Source organism: Numenius arquata, chromosome 5, assembly GCF_964106895.1.
Source record: "Numenius arquata chromosome 5, bNumArq3.hap1.1, whole genome shotgun sequence".
NCBI classification, from domain to species: domain Eukaryota; kingdom Metazoa; phylum Chordata; class Aves; order Charadriiformes; family Scolopacidae; genus Numenius; species Numenius arquata.
In genome coordinates this window covers 14,805,949-14,827,460 of record NC_133580.1, presented here as the reverse complement: position 1 = coordinate 14,827,460, position 21,512 = coordinate 14,805,949, and the positions used below count along the sequence as shown (strand labels likewise).

At 35.8% G+C, this 21,512-nt stretch overlaps 1 protein-coding gene across 2 annotated transcripts in view; it reads left to right on the top strand.

The window, feature by feature from the left end:
* The window catches only part of RPS6KA6 (ribosomal protein S6 kinase A6), a 40,074-nt gene extending 20,047 nt beyond the window's left edge, over window positions 1–20,027 (top strand). For both annotated transcript variants that reach the window (XM_074148287.1, XM_074148288.1), the window contains 16 exons: window positions 1,538–1,644; window positions 1,912–1,949; window positions 3,690–3,832; window positions 4,630–4,700; window positions 5,946–6,034; window positions 6,483–6,547; window positions 8,487–8,589; window positions 9,832–9,956; window positions 10,253–10,378; window positions 10,943–11,032; window positions 11,710–11,868; window positions 12,306–12,467; window positions 12,880–12,956; window positions 14,698–14,815; window positions 16,764–16,904; window positions 17,762–20,027. In XM_074148287.1, coding sequence (XP_074004388.1) covers window positions 1,538–1,644; window positions 1,912–1,949; window positions 3,690–3,832; window positions 4,630–4,700; window positions 5,946–6,034; window positions 6,483–6,547; window positions 8,487–8,589; window positions 9,832–9,956; window positions 10,253–10,378; window positions 10,943–11,032; window positions 11,710–11,868; window positions 12,306–12,467; window positions 12,880–12,956; window positions 14,698–14,815; window positions 16,764–16,904; window positions 17,762–17,887 — 1,740 coding nt within the window. In that variant the 3' untranslated portion in view covers window positions 17,888–20,027. The remainder of the gene's footprint in view (window positions 1–1,537; window positions 1,645–1,911; window positions 1,950–3,689; window positions 3,833–4,629; window positions 4,701–5,945; window positions 6,035–6,482; window positions 6,548–8,486; window positions 8,590–9,831; window positions 9,957–10,252; window positions 10,379–10,942; window positions 11,033–11,709; window positions 11,869–12,305; window positions 12,468–12,879; window positions 12,957–14,697; window positions 14,816–16,763; window positions 16,905–17,761) is intronic.
* Window positions 20,028–21,512: the final 1,485 nt, after the last annotated feature.

The window sequence follows — 21,512 nt, the reverse complement described above, 5'->3', positions numbered from 1 at the left end:
AAGTAATAATTGTCAAGTTTTCTTACTGTTAAGTCTCAATGACTTTTTTGGAAGACTTCAATTACCCTCTATGTTGACTTTTAAACACTTACTGTGTATATAGATAAGAAAAAAACCAATCAGGTCTTTTTATTTTCTGTTGGGAAGACAAGGTATTTTCAAAAGTACATGGTGAAACAAAGACAATGGACAATACACATCAGGGTAAATTCCCCATGGCATTTCATACTTCCCACACAAGGATTATTTTAAATTAATTGGGTTTAGTATGAGGTTATTATTAAAACACTTTTGTTGGTCTTTAAATTCTAATGTGGGTATGAGTTTCATCTGTGGAAGTGAAATGAGTATATAATGAAGTTTTCATTGGTAACATCTAATGAAGTTGACTTGCATTATGTTTCATTTGACACACAGAGCAGTTTTAAATGAAGTTATTATTGGGAGATTGTAGATTACTGTTTAGCATCATTGTATTCTGAGATTTGCATTTTGTCTACTCCAAGGAGTAATGGTATCCAAGACTTCCTCTTGCTCTTTTGGATATAGAGGAAAAACAGTATTAACATTGCTCTTTATAAAACCAAAGCGAAACTTTCTGTAGCCTAAAAGCTTTGTCATTCGTACAATGTTGATACTTATCCCTGTGGAAATTAGGAAGATTTCTGTTGCCAGTAGAAGAGGTCACATATGTGCAATTTGAAGTACAGATCAGTGTATTACTAAATTGGTAAACCGAGTTACCTAACAAGACTTAATTTAAGGTATCTACTGTGCAGCTGAGATGGCTGTTCTCCTTGTTCCTGGTGTTTTCAACAAATAAGGGAATAGTTCGCTTAAACCTCAAATTCAGTTCCAGTAATTTAAAGATTACTAGCTTGTAGAATATGACAAGAGCCAAAGCAGGTATGATTCTTGTATATGAAATGAGAAGCAACCTTTTGAGTATTTAGGATAGAAGTGCATCTCTCAAATGCTCTATACGCAACGTCAGTCAGTTTTTCAGTATCTCGCTAGGGTTCTTCACATTTCTTTTCCTAAGAAGGTTCTTCAGCTCCCACTGTGGATTTTCATGTTGTTATTTTCACCGAAGTGTTTTTGCATACTTTTTTTCTAAAATATACCTACTTTTTTCCCCCTAAGTATTGGCAATATGAATTCACAGAGACAATACAGCAGTTGTGTACTAAATTTTATGATGCAGTTGAAAACAATCTGTATAGGATTGTGGTAGAAGGAGTGCTGGTGGTCAATAACATCAAATATAATAGTTAAATTTATTACCTTAAAAGTTAGTTAGTGCTCTGCAGTATTTGCTGATGTTTTTTTTTTAAGTATTGTAGGTAATTCTTTTGTGTACTTGATGATTAGCCTATATTAGTATATAATTTCTGTTAGGTGAATTCATTAGTTGTGGGTTCATAAGGTACTTCTAGAACTTATTTTGAAATTTAGGCAGACAGGAGTATTTTTTTTAGATTGCAGTTTTAAAAACTGAAGACAAGATCAGAAGGTAAATCTATACAGTTCTTATTAGGTTATGTTTACAGAGGAAGATGTGAAATTCTACCTCGCAGAACTGGCCCTTGCTTTGGATCACCTTCACAGCTTGGGGATTGTATACAGGGACCTGAAGCCAGAAAAGTAAAGTAAAATGTATTTTACCACTATTACGTGTATTTTGCTTGCTGCTTTGAATTTTCCACTAAAATATTAAACTAAGAATATTTTTGTTAGACTACGTAAACAAACATAAAATGTAAAAAATACCTGTGATTTAAGTGAAATAATACTGGCTTGTTAATTTAGTGATGGAAGTTGGAGATCAAAATTGTTAACTATTATATTTTAAATGTTATATGTAAACATTCCCCTTTATGTGTATTGGTGAATGTGAATTTTAATTTTCAGCATTTTGCTTGATGAAGCAGGACATATCAAGTTAACAGGTAGGTAACTTTTATTAGTATAGTGCTTTCTGAACATATTGCTGTATAAGCTATAAACTTTTATTATAAGCCTAAGAGAGAGATAGAGATATATATATATATATTAGTGATGGCTGGAGTATGTGTGAGCTGGTACTTAGCTTTTTAGAATTTTTTTATTGGACAGACTTCTTATAAGAAATCTGTATTCCTTCCCTATGTAATGATTCTTTATATAGTATTAAGTACTTTTATTCAAGTATTTTAGATAAACAGAGACTGATGGTTTTGGTCTCTTACTAGATCCTGATGTCCATGCAGGTTCCATTGAAGTTAGTTTTCATGTTGGCTAATATTTCCATGGATAAAGTTGCAGTGTTAGCAGCAATATTACTGTAAAGTGCAGATCCTAATTGCTGTGGTAAAAATGGAAGAAATGTAGTTGAAAATACAAAACCAGGCATTGAATGTGTTTTTTTTTTTAAGGCATTTTTAGTTCAGGTGGTGGTATGTTAGTAAATAAAACTATCCACGATTCAGGTTAGAAAATGAGCTGTCTCAACATGTACTGTCAGATGCCTTTTAGGTGAAGGTAAAGAGGTCATAGAGTAAAAGTTGCTGACTGCGAGACTTTTAAAAGGGAGCAGAGGTGCTGTTTGTGTAAAAAGTTTTTAGCGCACAGTAAGACTTCCAAAATGCTGCGCTTTTTTTTTTTTTGCATTCTGGATTATCACTTTCAAAGGCATATAAAATTGCAGAAAAAGTTCTATGAGGAACAATTGAAATGCATATATTCTAGGAAGCTATATATACAAAAGACTGACTATTTGGAAAACAAATTACTATGAATTTCTGAAAGCTTTAAATTACATTTAAGGTGATACCTTTGTATCATAAATTTCATTATATATTTTGATCTGTAGATACTGCTATTAGATTCCAATAGAAAAAAGTTCTTTAAACTCTCAAAGATTGATGAAATAATGGAAATCATGTTTGTAAAATCCATAATTTTTAAAATTCTGCATGATATATTTAAATCCCCTGCAAGTCTAATATTCTCACTTCCTTCTGCAAGTGGAAATAATAATTGATGGGATTATTGATTATCATTTACCCTTTGAAAAAAGGGATGCTTGAGAGCCCCCTCTGGAGAGTTGGGCTAATATCAAGGACTTGTGTATTCAATGGCAGCGTTCAACTGGGGTGGGGGGAATATTCTGGGAATAAAGTGAGCAGATATGCAAGACTCTTTACAGAACTCGAGTCAGGTTGCAGAACCACATCTTATATAACAACATTATTTTTAGTCTGATTTTATTTATTCATCATTCAGTGATACTAGACCATGCAGACTGTGTTCTCTTTGAAAGCCATTTTTACTTGTATCCATTTTTTTTGTGTGAATAAAACAGTCAGTAAACAGAGAAAATGAGAACTTTGGATTATCCTAAGGCTCTAAGTGTGTAATATTTCAAATACCGAGTAATTCTGAGTAGTAAAGTTGGTGGCTAACAATGACTTATACAATGGTTTTGGTGGTATGTAATAACCTAAATGTCTGCAGTATTTCTAGATACTTGCAGTTTCTTGTTTCATTAAGAACTACAATAATCACATAATATTCCTGAAAGCAAAGAAAACCTGTCAACGCTTTGATTTTTAAATACTGTATATGGTATTGTTGTGGTTTTTTTCTTTACTGGCTATATTCCTTACAATTTTTTTACTGGCTATGTTCTTGTAATGCTGTTGTTGTAGACTTTGGACTCAGCAAAGAATCAGTAGATCAAGAGAAGAAGGCCTATTCTTTCTGTGGTACTGTAGAATACATGGCACCTGAAGTAGTAAACAGGCGAGGGCACAACCAGAGTGCTGACTGGTGGTCCTTTGGTGTTCTCATGGTACTGTATGCTCCCTTCCTTACCTTGCTTAAGGTCACAAATACACTGCATATTGTTTAAGTGAATGTGGAATAATGTAGTTAGAATAAGCTTGCCCAGATCTGATTATGAGTGCTTGGGTAAGGGGAAGAGAGAATTCAATAGTTGTATTGCTACTGAAATATAAACTGACTGGAATAAAATTTCTTTTCATCTGTTTAGCTCTGTAAGGAGTACTTACCAGGAACCACAAAAAAACATAACGTGTAGTTAATACTTTAGAAACTTCAATTTGTATATTTATTTTGCATAGTACTTGATAGTTAAAAAAAATCTAAAGACTTGGTTTGATGGAATATTAATTGCATTTTTGTAAGAGTAAACCTGTTGAATGTGTACTGGAGCGGAGCAGTGAAATAAGCCATTAGCACTAGCACTTACGCCTTTGCTGTGATATGTTAAGAGCATAAGGCTGAAATACGCATGTTAACATTAAAAACAAAGTACTGTTTTAGAATTTAGTCTCGCTTGTTTTCATAGTACAGCAACACCTGAAACTATGTTACGAAGGGCATTTTTATTACTTCAAAGTAGCTTATAAAAGTAAAATATTCCTACATCATCATTATATTACACTCGCCACTTATTATCATGTAAACTGCCAATGAAAACACAATTTTACTTTTGTGACATTTTTTGATAATCCACTAAAAGCTCAAGGCAGTATGTCTAATGTACCAATAAGGAAGAATACAGTACTTAACACTTTGTTTGAGCAATTGGGGGAAGAAGTGTTGATTAACATTTGTTCTTTTCAGTTTGAAATGCTTACTGGTACACTACCATTTCAAGGTAAAGATCGAAATGAAACTATGAATATGATTCTGAAGTAAGTATATCTTCTTACTTTTTGCAAAGTCAGAAAATGTAATTTTTAAACGTGTTTTAAAAGCTTATTATAACTTGTGCTTGAAGAGCATTAAGCTAGAACAGGAACAAAAAAGCCAAGCCCTGCCCTTGGGCTTTAGATCACAGACCATGCAAATACTGTTAAGTGGCTGCAGGAATTAGAATCTTAGGGATGAGCTTTTATTTTCGTCGTAGGTGTATGATAAAGATAAAAACAGTACAGTGAATTAGAACAGCATTATTTACCACTCATGTGGTTATGCTCTCTTGCTGCTGTTACGGCATACCTTATTTTGTAAGCAACAGTTAATCAGGTGTTGCTTTGTGTACGTATATATGGAGAGTGCACTTAACATGCTTGCATTTTTCATATTAAATTACCTCAGTTACAACAGAAGCTGTCTAACAAGACAAACTGGGTAAACTGGTGATTCGTAAGTGAAGTTGTTGGGCGAACATGTTCTTGTCTTCATTTGTGCTTAGCTAACAAAGAATTTCCTTTAGACCACATGCAGAGCCGTGGGCCTTCTGAGGGGGTGATAGGGAAGGAGGTGAGAGAGAAGCTCTGCTCCTGCCAACATACGGCAGTTTGAACTTTCCCTGGGTATAAGTTTCTAGTGATACTACCTGTGAAAGCTGGTGGATTAGATCACTAGCCTCACTGGGAGCTCTAAGTGGTATTACAGTTCTGCAGAAGAATTTCTTGCCTTAGTGTAATTGTTTTCATAAAATAAGATGGGTAAAGTCCTCAAGCTTTTATGTGATGGTTTCATGAGATCCTCTTGAAGCAAGAGCCTCAAGAAGTAATATTAGCAATCACTTCAGGGGCAAGTAATCTGGGATTTGGTGAGTCTCTTCGGGTGTTGATTCTGGTAGAGGTTTTTTTGGTGATAACTTACTGGTGACATGAAGATATCTTTAAAAATACTTACGTATTCCTGAGATGATTTTTTTTTTTTCACCCTATTTTACCCTAAAGCTTGTTTGGGGGGCTTGGGTAGGGTTTGGGGTTTTTGGTCTCGTGTGGTGGGGGTTTTTGTTCAGTTGGGTTTTTTCTTTGCTTTTGAAAACCACTCATGTAATGTGAATCTTAAAAGCTGATGAGTTAAATGCGTACACTCTACAAAACTTTGGAATAGATACTTGATGCATCAAATTGTGCAATGAAGTCTATGTGGACGATTTTTAGATACATTTCTTCCTCTTGTTATCTATTTTCCTTTAGAGCAAAACTTGGCATGCCTCAGTTCCTCAGCCCTGAAGCACAGAGTCTTCTGAGGATGTTGTTTAAAAGGAACCCATCAAATAGATTAGGTTGGTTCATTTATTTGGATCTTTGAAATAAAAGTAGTTGGGTTGAGTTGATTGTTTAAAGTTGATGCTAGAGACTCTCAAGCTCCAGATGGTCAGTTAGATTTGGGTTTAGATAACATTTCTTGTTAGCTTGGGTCGTTACTTCCTGGATTTGGCCAATGAATGATTACTTTCTTGGACCAGTGACTCTTAGCAGTGAACCAAAGCTTTCACTGTGTCAGAGCAAAGAATATTGACTCTGCATTTGTGGGCTCATTGTACTCTGTTTGCCTTCCTGATGAGGTGTACACTACTTCATGGAGTATTTTACTTCCTTGGAATTTGTGTATTTACAGTTCCCTCAAATAACCATGTCTATGCGGGTTTTTTAGAAATGAACTATTTTTTAGTGCAATCTTCTTCAAAGACTACCTGAAAGTGTTTTAAATACAGTATTTTCTTTGTTCAGGAGCTGGTTCAGATGGAGTTGAAGAAATCAAGAGACATCCTTTTTTTTCTACTGTTGACTGGAATGTAAGTACAAAATTATCTGAATGATAAAGCTGTTTTTAATTTTTCTATATGTTGTAGCATAACAGGTATTTGCATTTGAATAGGGCACAGTAAATACTGCAGTACTGCAGACTCTTATGTTCTTGCCTCTACTATAATCTTACTTGGCATCTGGAGCTGTAGTGTCTATGGTATAGAGAGTATTAGTTATATATTGTACATTTTACTTGTTAAATAATTTAGAGTTGCAGCATTCCAAAGCTTTAATTTTCTGTTGGAGCATTTGTAGTTTGGAGAGGATGCTGGTGTTCCCTGTGTGCAAGAATCCTTTAGTGTCTGTCTAGTGCTTTCATGCAGGGCACACAAACTCACTGTGACTGTAATTCACTTTGACTTCTCTCTAGTTACCCACAGCACATTCCTATTTTATCAGTCATATTCCATTCACAGTTGAAATATTGACTCTCATGCTCTGAGATGATCAGAAGTCTGTACAATTTCATGATTGCTTGCTTAATTTTTTAACAAGTACCTTGATGCTTTTCCTCTGCGGTTCTCTAAGTTTTTGAGATGTGTTTCCCAGAAACATTCAGGAAACTTAAGATGTTCTATATAAAATAAATCCACTCTGGAAACACTCTGTTGTTATAATGCCTGCAGACGGATAGACACAATAAATAAGATGTTACTGTGCTGACAGGACTACCTGCAATGCTAGCCAGTACTGTGCTCAAATGTTTCTTTAATGCTTGTAGTCATTATCTTTCTCTTTATCTCTTGTATTTACTTCTGAGAAGGCAGTTTTCTAGCTGTGTTTATGCAGCATCTAACATAGAGTCCTGATTAGCAAGTAGAGTTTTCAGTAACAGCGAATCTTCACTGTTTTATCTGACTACACTTCAGAAGAGAAGGCTATGTTGTTATGGCTTGATTATCAACTTTAAGGGACTAGTATTGAAATAAATACCAGCAAGGAAGTGTGAAAGACCTGCAGTTCTAACTCTTCCCTGTTCATAATTTTTTTTTTTTTTTATTTGACAGTGCTTTGTATTTATTTCACTGTGGTGGTGTTCATGACCACTTCTATATTGTATCTCATTATTTCTTTGAGATGAATTCAGGTCCCTCTTCCTTGTTTGTGGGTTTGGTTCTTTTTTTCTTTTAAATTGAAATACATTGCCTGTTCTTGTACAGGGAATATTAAATGAAAAGAACTGGGGGGAAAAAAAGAAGTCTGAAAGGATGAGAGAAATGCCAAGAAAATGTTCTCAGAACTTCCTGAACTTTGCATGGGGCTTTGACATCATTTGACATGAAACTTTCTCTTCCTTAACTGTAAATGGGACTAATTGGTGATTTGAGATCACTTGGGCAATGCATTTTTCTAAAGCATGTTGAGTAAAGCAGAAAAAGAGGAGGAGCCATTGTTCTGCTTTCCCTTTGCTCCCCCGACTTAGTTTAGTAGATTAGGGAAAACCTGGAACAGAGATTTGAGAATTGGCAGTTTCTTGCCGAGAGGGACACGCCTGTCACTTTTGAGAGTGAAAAGTGAGAAAGGTAAAGGCTGTATTCTGTATCTTCCCTTTGGGGTGGGTGTTCCAGGGTGCTGGCAAAATAGCTGTGACCTGGTCTGAGGTGGTGATAGAAGGTAAGACGCACTATGGCTGTTCTGTATTCTTCTGAATGAGCCAAAGATGAACTAGTGGTAAGTAGCAGCCTGCTGTTGTAGTTGTAGAAGTGCAGACCTGTAGATGAGGCAGCTTCAGAAGAGTGAGAGCTGTGTATTACTTGGTTTGTTTGGTAACGTTTCCTGTAGCATTTCAAATCAATGGTACTTGGAAGTAGCTCAGTCTTCTGTATATACTTGTGAATTTTTCCTTGCTATATATTATTCAGCCTTTCAGAAAACCATGCAAGTTTCATTCACTCTTAATTATATGACTTTGTTCTTCTTTTTCAGAAACTGTTCAGAAGAGAAATTCAACCCCCATTTAAACCTGCTTCTGGAAAGCCAGAAGATACCTTTTGTTTTGATCCAGAATTCACAGCAAAAACACCAAAAGGTAATTGTGCATGGTTATAAATTGATGAGGGGTCAAATTAATGTTACAACAACAAGCTTATGAAAAAAGAGAAAAAGCCAGTGACAAAATTGAAAGGAAAGTGTGCAACAGGGTCCTGGTACTCTTGAAGGAGTAAATTCTTCTAAGCGGGTTCCTAGTCTTTGAAATATTCTGCTAAACTTCTATTCACAACCACCAACAAAAAAAAATTAAAAGCTGAATTATGCTTTCTAGTTATGGTTTAAAGTCAGACATAGAGTGTTGGGGGGGGAATTATTTAATACTAAAGGTAGACTAAATTTGATTCCAGCAGTGATAATTACCATTATTAAAATTAAATCTCAAAACTAGCATTACAGTAACTTTTTTCATTGAGCTGTTCCCCTCACTGCTACCCATCCTGGATTTGACTTTAGTTTTGAGAAAACAGTGATTCAAAGGTAGAGAAGGGTGGGGAAAATGTAAAGTGGACTTGGATATCTGTACTACTAGCTCAGTTGCAAAGACATCTCAAATAGTTTCAAGTAGTTTATGAAACTTTTAGCTTTAAAATATCCTTAGATTATTGCAGTACGAAAATTTCCAAGTAACTAAACTTTGAAACAAAGACAGTAAGTGCAAACACTGCTTAGTATGCTTCATGTTTAACTTCAGCTTTTCTTTTGTGAATTTTTTCCTTTGCTGCATCCAACTTCTGAAACCACTTGTCATGCTTGTTTGGAGGTTGTCTATGGTTCTAATAGGCTACGCAGAATTACCAAGCTGTGCTTACTGTGAAAATTTCAAACAGTGAATTCAGAGGTGCAAATGATATAATCTGAGGAAAATTTTGGTTCTAATTATTCAGTAGTATTACTAATTGAATATTCTTGTACTTGCCTCACTTCTGCCTTGCCAGCAGCACATACACCACTGAAGCAGCAAAATCTATGGGTGCTCTTCCTTGTGATGCAATCCTTGAACATAGGACTATGATCTTTATTTCTCATAAGTAGTGTTGTCCTTCAATAAACTTCCTAAAAACATGCATACTGTAGTTCCTGTGGTGTTTTGCAGTTTTAGGTAAAACCCAGGAATACTTGCTTTGTGTCTCTTACTGAAATAAGACAGGTAACTGTCTAAGAAGTCTTATTCAACATCTAGAATTGCCTTTGCTTGCTTCCCTTCCCTCAAAGTGTTTCTTCCCACATATGTCCTGAATGTTAAAAACCAGCCTTGCTAATCAAATGTGTATGCCACTAGATTCTCCAGGAGTCCCGCCTAGTGCAAATGCACATCAGCTTTTCAAAGGATTTAGTTTTGTTGCAACTACTACTGTAGAAGATCATAAAATATCACCACTCACCAATATACTGCCAATAGTACAGGTAACGTTTTATTTTTTGGGAAACTTTTTTGACGTGCCAAAGATTGACCGATATTTAGTGTTTACAGTCTGTTCTTTTGTGGCTGGGGAGACTACTATAAAAATATTAAAGCATTATTAAAATGCTTCCATGGGATATTTTTAAATTTTAAAAAGCAAGTTGCTGTTTTTCTGGAGGCAGAATGCAAAAGAGAAAGCATGGGTAAGCAGAAGAAACTTTTCCTGTTGGAAGCAGTATTATGGCAAAGAGCATCTTGTTGCTTTAGGTGAAAGCTTGTATGTGTTTGTTTTTTAAAGCAACTTCATGGAAACAGCGCGCAGTTTACTGATGTATATGAACTTAAGGAAGATATTGGTGTTGGTTCCTACTCTGTTTGCAAGCGATGTATACACATAGCTACAAATATGGAGTTTGCTGTAAAGGTACTGTGACAGTTCTGAAATTAATGTGTAGTAGATTTGCAAATTTAAATGCATGGATTTTCTAGTTACTGTAGCTGTTTACATGCTGTGAGAAATGAAAAGCAGTATTTTCTTCATTTGTTTAAATTGTGTATTGGCTTCTATAGCTCTTCGTTTTGTGGGTAAAGTTATGACCTTGAAGAACTGGCTTTGCAGTTACCGTCTTGAAGCTTGAAAATATTGTATGATGATGAGCACACCTGAAGTAAAATAAGAGCAACAAGGGTGGAACTGGGCTACAGGGAAGTAGCGATGCTTCAGACAGTCCATTGCATTTCCTTGTCCATTGGAGCAGAATAGACTGCATTAATGATACAGTTTTAACAGGTAGCAAGGATAGAGCAAGAAATGAGTAAACAGTGGGATGTGAAGCTGGAAAATGAATTAGTCATGATTAGCAAGAAGTAATGAAGTCTAGAAATTTTTTTCTATTCTGTTGTTGAAGTGAGAATATAATAACAAAAAATTCTTTATAAAATAGACCTTGTTTAGACAAGTTGTTTTTCCTGTTGCTATATTTTGCAGATAATTGATAAAAGTAAGAGGGATCCCTCAGAAGAAATTGAGATTCTCATGCGTTATGGACAACATCCAAATATTATTACTTTAAAGGATGTATGTACCTCTTTTTCTCTGCTACCTCTTATTACACAGTAGTCGATAAATAAATATAGATGTAGGGAGTTTATTGGAATTTATTAAATTTCTTTTACATAATAAAATAGATTGGGGAGCAGTACATATATTAAAGTGTTGAGTATTTCAAAATATGACATTGTCCTGATATTAATTTTTTTCTAAATGCTGTTTAGTGAACTTGAAGTGAGAAATGATGTAAAGATTAGAAATTTCGTATTTCCTCTTATTTCAAAGGAACAGCTAATGTGTTGTTAATATGAATCTGAAAAAGCAGTTACATGTTATTCTGTGCAAAGTGCCAGCAGCTAAAAATTGTCCGTGTAGGGGAAGAGCAATAGGGAGTGGTAGAGCTGCTCTCCTCTTACAATGGAAGTGTCTAGACCGAAAAATTTAATTCAGAGTCATGAATTAAGAATTGATTACCTCAACATCTCACAGAATGACACACAAGCTTTCTTATATTTCATGCTTTATGGCTTCTGAATTGCAGAATTAAACTTTTCGGTCCCTGGTATTCGTGCTTTATGTCCATGTGTCAATAGGAGAACAATCTAGTCTGTAATTTTCACATCAGGATGTATAATTATAGATTATCTTTTTTAATATCTATGTGTTTGTTTATATACGTATGCACTTGTTAAACTTCTCGTCAGGTGTATGATGATGGTAGATTCATATACCTTGTCACTGAACTGATGAAAGGAGGAGAGCTGCTTGATCGAATTCTCAGACAGAAGTTCTTCTCGGAACGAGAGGCTAGTGCTGTGTTATACACTATAGCCAAGACTGTGGACTACCTGCACTGCCAGGGAGTGAGTGATTTCTTCTATGACATAGCTGCTTTCACATTTCTGAGAATTAACAAATGCCTTTTGCTATGTGCTTTTGTTGGCTTATTTTTACGGCAGAAGATTTCTGAGTATTTTATGACAAAGGTGATTAATATAAACAGCTCATCCTGTTATTCTGACAAGCACTTTTGACTCTACTTTTACAGTTTATGAAACAGCAGATATTTGTTCTCTTATGCTTGTTGGCAAATGGTTACGTTAGTTGCAGTTGCATTAAAAAAGCCTACTGCCTCATATGACATTATGTGAACTAGATTTTTTTATTACTTGAAAGTTATATTATTGTGTAGAATTAAGTGTATTAACACAGAGAATAGTTTTTATAAATTGCTAGTTATATGCAAACAAATGTACATGCAACTTCTAAATGATAGATTTTAAAATTTCTTTGTTTAAAGGTAGTGCATCGAGACCTTAAGCCTAGTAATATTTTATATACGGATGACTCAAATAATGCTGATTCTATCAGAATTTGTGATTTTGGATTTGCAAAGCAACTTCGAGGAGAAAACGGGCTACTCCTAACTCCGTGCTACACTGCAAACTTTGTAGCACCAGAGGTATCTTAAGCTGCCATGTGTTTTTTCTGTGCTGTTTTTAATCTATCAAGTACTTAAACTTTTTAGCAGTGCTTTAAAAAAAAAAAAAAAGAAATTCTGCTAGTTTTCCTTAAATGTGATGATACATACTTTATAAGCACTGCTGCATATGTTTATAATAAACCCAGTTTAAAAATAGCAGAATCCACCCTCAAAAATAAGATGTAAGCCTTTTGAGAATCTTAAGACATGGTCTTTTGGGAATAAGAAATATTGTTGATAGTTACTGTAATCTGTATATTGAAAAATAAATAATCAACCCTCTGAAATATCAATCAACCTGGGATTGACTTACCCTTCTGTAAGCGATGTAGTGGTATTGGTTGTGGTTCTTTTTTAATATATGAAAAGTCTTTCACTCTTTGTTTTATAGGTTCTCATGAGACAGGGATATGATGCTGCTTGTGACATATGGAGCTTGGGTGTTCTTCTTTACACAATGTTGGCAGGGTGAGAAATATTTCTTCGCTTTTTTGTTTACCTAAAATTCCAGCATGCTGCCTGAATCCATGTTTTCGTTTAAAAGTTCTAAGATATTACCTCATTGATTTGAATACAGAATGACGAAGACACTAAAGTAGAACAGGAAGCGATAAGTAAATGCATACATAAACTAGGCGTATCTTACAGGTAGGGTCAAGACTTCTCTCTTCTACAGTGCATGACTGGGGAATGCTGAAGACTCTCCTCAGTTTCCAGGAGAGAATTTAGTCTGTGAAAATACGTGGTGGTTTTCTTTCTCCTTCTGCCTCTTGTCCTCCCACCCTAGTACCCCTGTAATCCGCCTCGTATCTCCTGCCACAGGCTTGACTCCTGGCCCTTTAGTGCAACACACTGGCTTTGTAACCGCTTAAGTTTTCTAAACCTCTAAACTGTCATAAAGCACTATAGCACTATGAAGCGCCTAGTGGCTGAGTGATAAAAGGTTTTCTGAATTCTGCTCTAACAGAAAAGTATCAGATTTTTTTTGTCTTATAGGTAAATACTATCTGTTGGAAACTGTTCCTCTTGATAAATTTATACTTCTACATGTAAATCACCACCACTACTATAGTTCTGTCATCAAAACGCAGGTTGCTGTATGATTTAATTGCAAGTGTGCAGATATTGGGCAGTTTACTGCCTGCACACTTGAGAAACGTTGTCTGAACAAAAGGTATGGCAGGTCAAAAGTATGGGGGAGGAATGGTCCAGCATGAATTCCTGTCTTTCCCTTTTGTTCCTCTTAAGTTCATGAACCGGAAGATTAGAACTAACTAGGTTCCTAAACCTCTCTTGATGATGCTGGTTGATTTCTTCTGTGCAGAGCTTTCAAAGTACTAAGATAGGGTGCATGGAGCTTAATTATTATTATTTGCAAGCTAATTTGAAATCTAAGGGGTATTATGATGTAACTACTTAATCTGAGTAAGATTTGAGTTTTGGAGTTAAAACTAACTTGGTACCAGCCAATGACCATAGGAGATGCCAGAACATTGTAATACTCTTGATATTGTTAAAAGATTTAAGTGATTCAGATCAATTTTTCAGATTTGCCATTTTAGTTCTTTTGAGTTCACCGCAATAGGATTTGTAGAAAGTATGCCAAATTTACAGGAAACCCTGTAAACTGTTATAAGCCTCCAAAACCAATGATCTCATGGTTTATTGTGTAAAAAAAAAAAACAAAAAAAAAACAAAAAAAAACCACACACAAAAAAACAACAACAAAAAAAAAAACCCACCAAAAAACCCCACAACTTTCTTGTAGCTTTTCCCAAAATGATAGTCTAATTAAAGGCACATACCCTAAACACTCTAGCTTTATTGTGTCATTCTGTTAGAGTAGTATTCCAGGTTTGGATTACTTTACATGCTTTGGTAATCTAGCATAATTTGTATTTATGAATCACTTCTATTTAACTTGAAAGTCTGCACTAATTAGAATGCATTATTAAGATATTAACTTAAGACGTCTTTTTAGTCTGCATTTCCTGTTTATTTTACTTGATTAACCACAACTACGCGGAAAAGAAAATAATAGAGCTTTGAAGATTAAATGCTAATGTAAGAAGTATGTAATAGTATATAGTATATTTCTGTCAGCAGTGGGATATCTGCTTAGAAAGATTTATGAGATTTTACCAATTCCTTGCAGCTTCTTATCTATAATGAGGCATGGTTTTGGTGTTTTTGTTTTTTCTTTCAACAGCTATACGCCATTTGCCAACGGTCCTAATGATACTCCAGAGGAGATCCTGGTACGGATAGGCAGTGGAAAATTCTCTTTAAGTGGAGGCAACTGGGACACTGTTTCAGATGCAGCAAAGGTGTAAATGTGTTTTGGTTTTGTTACTATATTTTTGTGGAATTCAAATGAATATTTACTGAACTTTTAAAAACAGGCTTGTCTAACACAGTAGTTTGCTGTTATTACCTACAAACTTTATTGCATTGAAGGTCACTTAGTCCCACCTCCTGCTCAAAGCAGGGTCAGCTATGAGGTCTGACCAGGTATCCTCAGGGCTTTAGTCAGTTGGACTTTAGAAACCTCCAAGAGTCGAGACTGAACAGCTTGCCTGGGCAGCCTTTTCTACTGCCTGACTGCTGTAATGAGGAAAAAGCTTCTCCTAATTTCAAGCGAGAACATCTCTTGTTTTACTTTTGTCCTCTGTCTCTATTCCTTTGACCCTGATGACTAAAGGAATGTCAGTCATCTTGGATGCCAGGTCACACTGGTAGTTCAGGTTCAGTTTGCTGTCTGCCAAAACCTCCCAGTCCTCAGCGAAGCTGGTCCCCAGTCAGTCCCCACCCTGTACCTTGGTGACAAGTTCTTCCTTTCCAAGTGCAAGACTCTGCATTTGTCCTTGCTGAATTTTGTATGGCTCTGGTTAGCCCGTTACTCCATTCTGCATAGGTCCCTTTGGACAGCTGTCCTGCCCTTGAGCTCGGTAGCTCTTTCTCCACGCCTCCAGCTTGGTGCCCCACTGCAGACTTGGCAAGAGTGCACTCTTCCTTCCCTCAGCTCACTGATAAAAGATTTTAAATAAAGGAGGTCCTAGTATAGGCTTTTCTAATCATTAGTGGGTTTTGTATTCCTTGTTTTTATTGGACCAAAATTAGGTGTTCTTGGGATTCCTTAAGTGGAGGGATGACTTTTTAGAATTGTCTGTTAATGCCAGTAGCTAACTAGTCTTGTGTTCATAGGTTGGGTTCTTTTTGTAGTGCAATTTCTTAAATGTTGTTCAGTGCTGAAGTCATCGGGTCTTTTGTCTTTGTTAGTACTTTCAGCAATTAAACTAGTACTTGCACCACCAAATATATCTGGGTATCTTGGAAAAAGTCTTGATCAGCTGTCCTTTTATTTAAAGAGTGCATCTCTCACTGATCACTGTATGTGTTTTCTGGGTTCGGTGTTGGTCTGGTCTGTAGGTATCTTAGTCACCGCTGTTACCTTTTATAAGCTTGGCATTAATATTAAATCTTTTCCTGATCCTTTGGAACTGCACTATTTGTTCATTTCAGTAGGAGTGATTCAGAATACTTGTTGGCTGATGCTGTCTTAGCACAAGTAATTCACTTCTATATTTTTAAGAATGCTTAACATTTTGTACCTAAAACAAAGGGAATGTTCTGTCAGCTTGTTCATACTTTGTTTTCTTTCAAGCTATTCCTGTCTCTGTTCTGTGCCCTTCCCACCCAGCTCTTCTCTTTGACCAACGTTGTAATTGGTAGCTTATTGGTAATGCTTCTAAACAGGCAAAACCAAGTGCCCGTTTCTGTTGACTTTATTTTATATAGCTCCTTGAAGGAAAAATTCTTTGATAGTATATCACTGTATATGAATTCAATTGTAAGATGTGGTCAGCAGACCCCAGATGTGTAGTATGAAAGAGGAGAGACATTTGCAAATAATAGCTTTCTTCCATAAAATCTATCTGCTAAATTTTAATAGAATTTCTAGTCTTTTAAAGATTATATAAATAATAAACTGAAATATGAAACACACAAACAGCAGCAAGTTTCTTTACAATAAAGGCTTGCTCTGTTAAACCGATTAAATAGTACAACACATTGTTTTCAGACTTCTGTGGTGTCAAGGCACAGAAAGATCCAATTTATCTGCTGATCTTTTTGTGTGTGTGTTTGCATTGTGTTAATTCCTGCCACAAAAGTACCCACAAGGGTACTTTTTTCATTGCTGCCGTAATTAATGCTTTAAAGTCTGTATAAGATTATTTTAACTGAATAATATTTGTGGTTTTCCTTTTTATCTAGGACTTGTTATCACACATGCTTCATGTAGATCCACATCAGCGGTATACAGCAGAGCAAGTATTAAAACATTCATGGATAGCCTGTAGGGACCAGTTGCCGCATTATCAACTAAACAGGCAAGATGCACCACATCTAGTAAAGGTAAAGCAACCTGAAGGTGGAATGTTGCTGGAGCTGGTGGATGTGCAGTGAATTGTGTCTCTTTTAGAGCTACAGGCAGATCTCATTTTTTTTTCTTTAGAAAAGAAATAGGCTTTCTTTTGTTTTTCCCAAAACATACATATTTAAGTTATATAAGCAGACAAATTATTGGTAAATTAATTTTTCTGGATGTTTTGTTTTCAAAGATTAAGGTAGCTTTGGCCATATAGAAGCCTGATAAGACAGTTATCTGAGACAGCTTTCTACAGGTCTCCTAGCACTCCTGTTCAGGAAATGTTTTGGGATTTGTTTCTACGACTGGCTCATATTGTGCTTCCTAACATAAATTAATAAACTACACCACGCTTTTTCCATCAGTATTTTCTATGTTTGTTCTGTATCTGTGTTTCTGACTTGACACATAAACATTGTATGCAGCTGTATGCAGACAGTTTCTAAGTTGATTTCATTAGTTTTGTTGGATTAAAAACCAAGGGCCTGTGGTAGCCAGTCTTAATTGTGTTGTCTTCATAAGTCAGGACCTGGATAATCACTGAAGTGGCTGTATTTGATAAACTGATGCTAACGTTGCTTGTAAGATACTAATTCTGACCCACGTTGAAAGGTTATTTCTACACCTAAGGTATGTGAAAGAAAAAGACATGTCAGATGCCCATGCTTAGAAACCTGGAGGATTCGGCAATAAATGTTGTTTTCAAAACAAACTTTAGAGAAAGTGCATGACTGGCCATAAGTCCTGGGTTTTTTTATAGTTAATTAAGAATTTAATATTCAGTTGCCTTATTTTCTGATAAAAATGACCTTTACAGCCTTTTACATGTTTCATTGTTCCCTAGGGAGCCATGGCTGCTACATATTCTGCACTGAATCACAAGACATTTCAGCCGGTGTTAGAGCCTGTTGCAGCCTCAAGTTTAGCTCAGCGACGGAGCATGAAAAAGCTAACATCAACAGACTTATAGATCCACTGGGACACCTTAGCAAACAGAAGCAAGGGGAAAATCCAATAAGTGGCTCTATTTTGCCTGACCTGTGATCAAAAGGCATCTATGGTTTCCTGCTACACTACTTGAATTCTGTAAAAGTCCTTTTTTAAAAGAAAAAAAAAAAAAATCCACAGGTTCATACTGTGTTGTTTTACAGGCCGTATCTGTTAAGTTAATTTAAACATCAGGTACACCATAATGAATTTCTTTACACTGTCCTTTAAGAGATCTGTTGCAAATATTATTTCACATTCTGTATAGTTTTGCTGGGTTCATTTAAAAAATGGTTTAGGGGACCGTTGCCAATGACCAAGTTGTACATAAAGTGTCAGTGTAAGTTTTCTTCTCTTCACACCTTTAGACCCTGTTGTGAAGGACAAATTATTAATTTTGTAATTGGGCATTTAGTTCATTCAACTTAATTCGTTTAACTTGTTCATTACTATTATGAAAAGCTGACTAATGTATTGTGCCAGTGTTAAATGCATTAGTGTTAATTTGGAAGGTCTGTGTTTGCATGGTGGCAGTAACTGATAAGTTTATGTGAAAAAAATAAAGAAAAGGAATGGGTAAGATTCTGCACTTTACCCATAAACTTAATGTGATCACTTGTGACCCAAAAGAAATGCTGATTAACAAATGGCCTCTTACAGGGAAATGAGCATTTCTAGTTGTTACCACAAATGGTATTGTCCTGCACTGAGCTGGAGAAAGTAAGTATGTGTATAAACTGTCAAAATTAAGGATCTAAATAACATTGGTACCACTTTAAAACAACATCATACAGTCCAATAATTTTTGTTACTTATATTGTCTATCCATTTGTACAACGACTATGTTACTGTTTCCTTGGCAGTTGTTTCCACTGAATATACCCAATATTAAGTTTGTTTGGCATGTAAGACAAACTGACACTTTATTATAACAAACTTGGCATGTGGATTTTATTTTTTATTTATTTGATTTTTCTAGAACACTGCTTCTATCTGAATCTCTTGCCGCATGTACAAATATTACAGAACATAAATGCAAAATTCTATTTGCCTAACTGTAGGGGTAGCTTGGGAAAAGAAATAAGCCTTGCAGCGTGCCCAGGTAAGGGAATTCTGACCAAGAAACTTCAGTTCTGGACAAGTTACTGACAATATTCACTTGCCCTCTCTGTCTTGGTGTTAGGACTTCAGCTGTTTCTAAATGCTGTGATGGAGAAGAAATTAATTTCGGGGCCAGAATTATCTTGGGGTTTTCTGACTCAAAACCAGTGCTAACTGCTAGTAGAGTGGGAACTGATGCATTCAGAGATGATGAGCATAAAAGTTTTTCAAAAGTTGTAGACACAATTGTACTGTCATAGTAGGATGATATACATTTTATATATAAGTATATTTAAGTATATTAGTGACCAACAGTAAGACTGTGAACAGTTAGAGAATCCAAGTGACCAAAAATCAAACGTAGTTCAGACTGATTTGCCATCATTGAATTTCCTGTTCCAGATACATTTGGTAGCCAGTTACAAGACACGAGTGATGGCAGAACTCGGCATTTTGAGACAGGAAAAAAAGCTTTCAGGAGAATTCTGTCCCAACTGCCAAGAGTGGCAGTAGTAACTCAGATCTTAAAGGCAGAGGGTGCTGGCTGGTTTTTGCTTATATCCGTGAAGTACTTGGTGGCATTGGAAGTACTATTAAGTAAGCTACTTTCTTTTGTCGTGGTGGGGGAAGATGGAAGTTACCTGGCCAAATAGGTATGAATATATGTAGATTTGAGACTTAATAAATATAGCAAACATAGATGTGCTATTTGTATCATGCAGAACATACCCCATACTAAATTTCTTGAGTGTTTGATAGATGTTGGAAGCTTTAGGGGCCATTTGTGCCTAGTTTTGAGGTGCCTGTTTGAAATGCTTGAAAGCTTATCAAAGAACACAACTGCTTCCTGGAAAGTTTATTGTTTAGTACAAAATCTGCCCCTTATGCAGCTGGTTCATCCTTCTTTTCATTACTGAAGACCTTTGCCAGCAAGAATGCCTGTAAACCTCTTATCTACAGTCTATTGGTATAATTTCTGGGTAAATTTAGAAATGACTGCCAGAAGAATTTGAATTCACTCTAAGAGAAAAAAAACAAAAAACCACCACCAACAAAGTAGTGGAAATAAAGCCACCTTAGCCAAGGTCAAGGTATAATGTGGGTTGAAACATACTAGTAAAAACTGTGTTGGGGATAAGGGTAATGCAAGGCGTGGAACACAGCTAAAATGTCAAGCTTGAATGGTCTTCAGCTTTCCTGTAAGGTAGCAGCTGGTCTTTAATGGCTTCATTCATGAATCATTTAGCAGTGTTTATATTGGTATTTTCTTTTAGCTTGCTTAGAAGCACCACATTATAAGCACCTTAAAAGCATTTTGCACAAAAGCAGTTGTAAGCAGCTGAAGGTACTTAGGTTCTTCTCGGTGTGCAGCACAAAGGTGGTAAGACAAAAAGTACACAAACAAGATGGATATTCTGATTCTTAGCAAAGAACTTAAAAACATCTATGAAGTTATCCCTGCTGGTTTTATGTTGTTACTAGCCTCTAGTGCAAGTGGTACTCCTGGGGTAAAAGCAAGGTTTTAGTGACTGGGACATTACAAAGTTTTATTATCACAAGGAAAACATATGGACAAAAACCTTTGTTATATCTGATAGGCTGGCCAGTGTACCCTGGTGTGCCAATTTTAATCATTAATTGGGGGGGGAAGTTCACTTGTTATGAATGTTTCAGCATATCAGTCTTTCAAACTTTTTTGGATATGCAGGGATACAAAAGAGTTCACTTGCGGTTTAATGATCATCTTTATGATACTTGTTTTAGAATTTCTTGCATACTTCTCATCTTTCTTTTCCAAACAGGTTTTGTTCAGTTAAGCAATTACGTAAAAGTAGCATGGTCTGCTCATGAGTAAGCAGTTAAATATTTGAAATGGAAGAACGCTTAATTTGAACGTGCTCTTGGCTGGACTGAAAGGTTAGTGTAAATTGTTTCACATTCATATCATCTCTGCACAGTTCAAGGTTACAAACCAGTTACAATCTTTGATTTACTCTTAAAAAAAAAAAGTAAGAGTGAAATTATGACAAAGGCTTATAATTACAAAGAAGTAAGCATACATACTGTGTAGTTAGAGGAATTTCAGGAGAACTAATTAATATCTTAAATGATAGAGTATTTTGGATATGGCTTCTGCAGCTGCCAGCAAAACAGCTTCTACTCTGATGTTTGGTAATGGCATTTATAAATAAGTGCTAGTTGTCAAGTGCACATAGAGCCTGATAGATTCTCAGTAACGATAGTAGATTCCCACAAACATCAGCTATAGCTGGAGCACGCTCCTGACGTGTTTTGCTGTTCTTTCACCCCTCTGATATCGCAATTTCTGTCTTCAGTTATCCTTTTGATAAAAAGTGGGGAACTCTGTTGTATTCCTGTTAATATATCCAAAAAACTATGCATCAATATCAGCCAGTGGTGCATAATGAAGAGTGCCTGTACCTGAGAGCATTACCATGGGTGGATTCGTTTAAGCCACTGTTTTGTGGCTTGTGTTAGTCTCAATG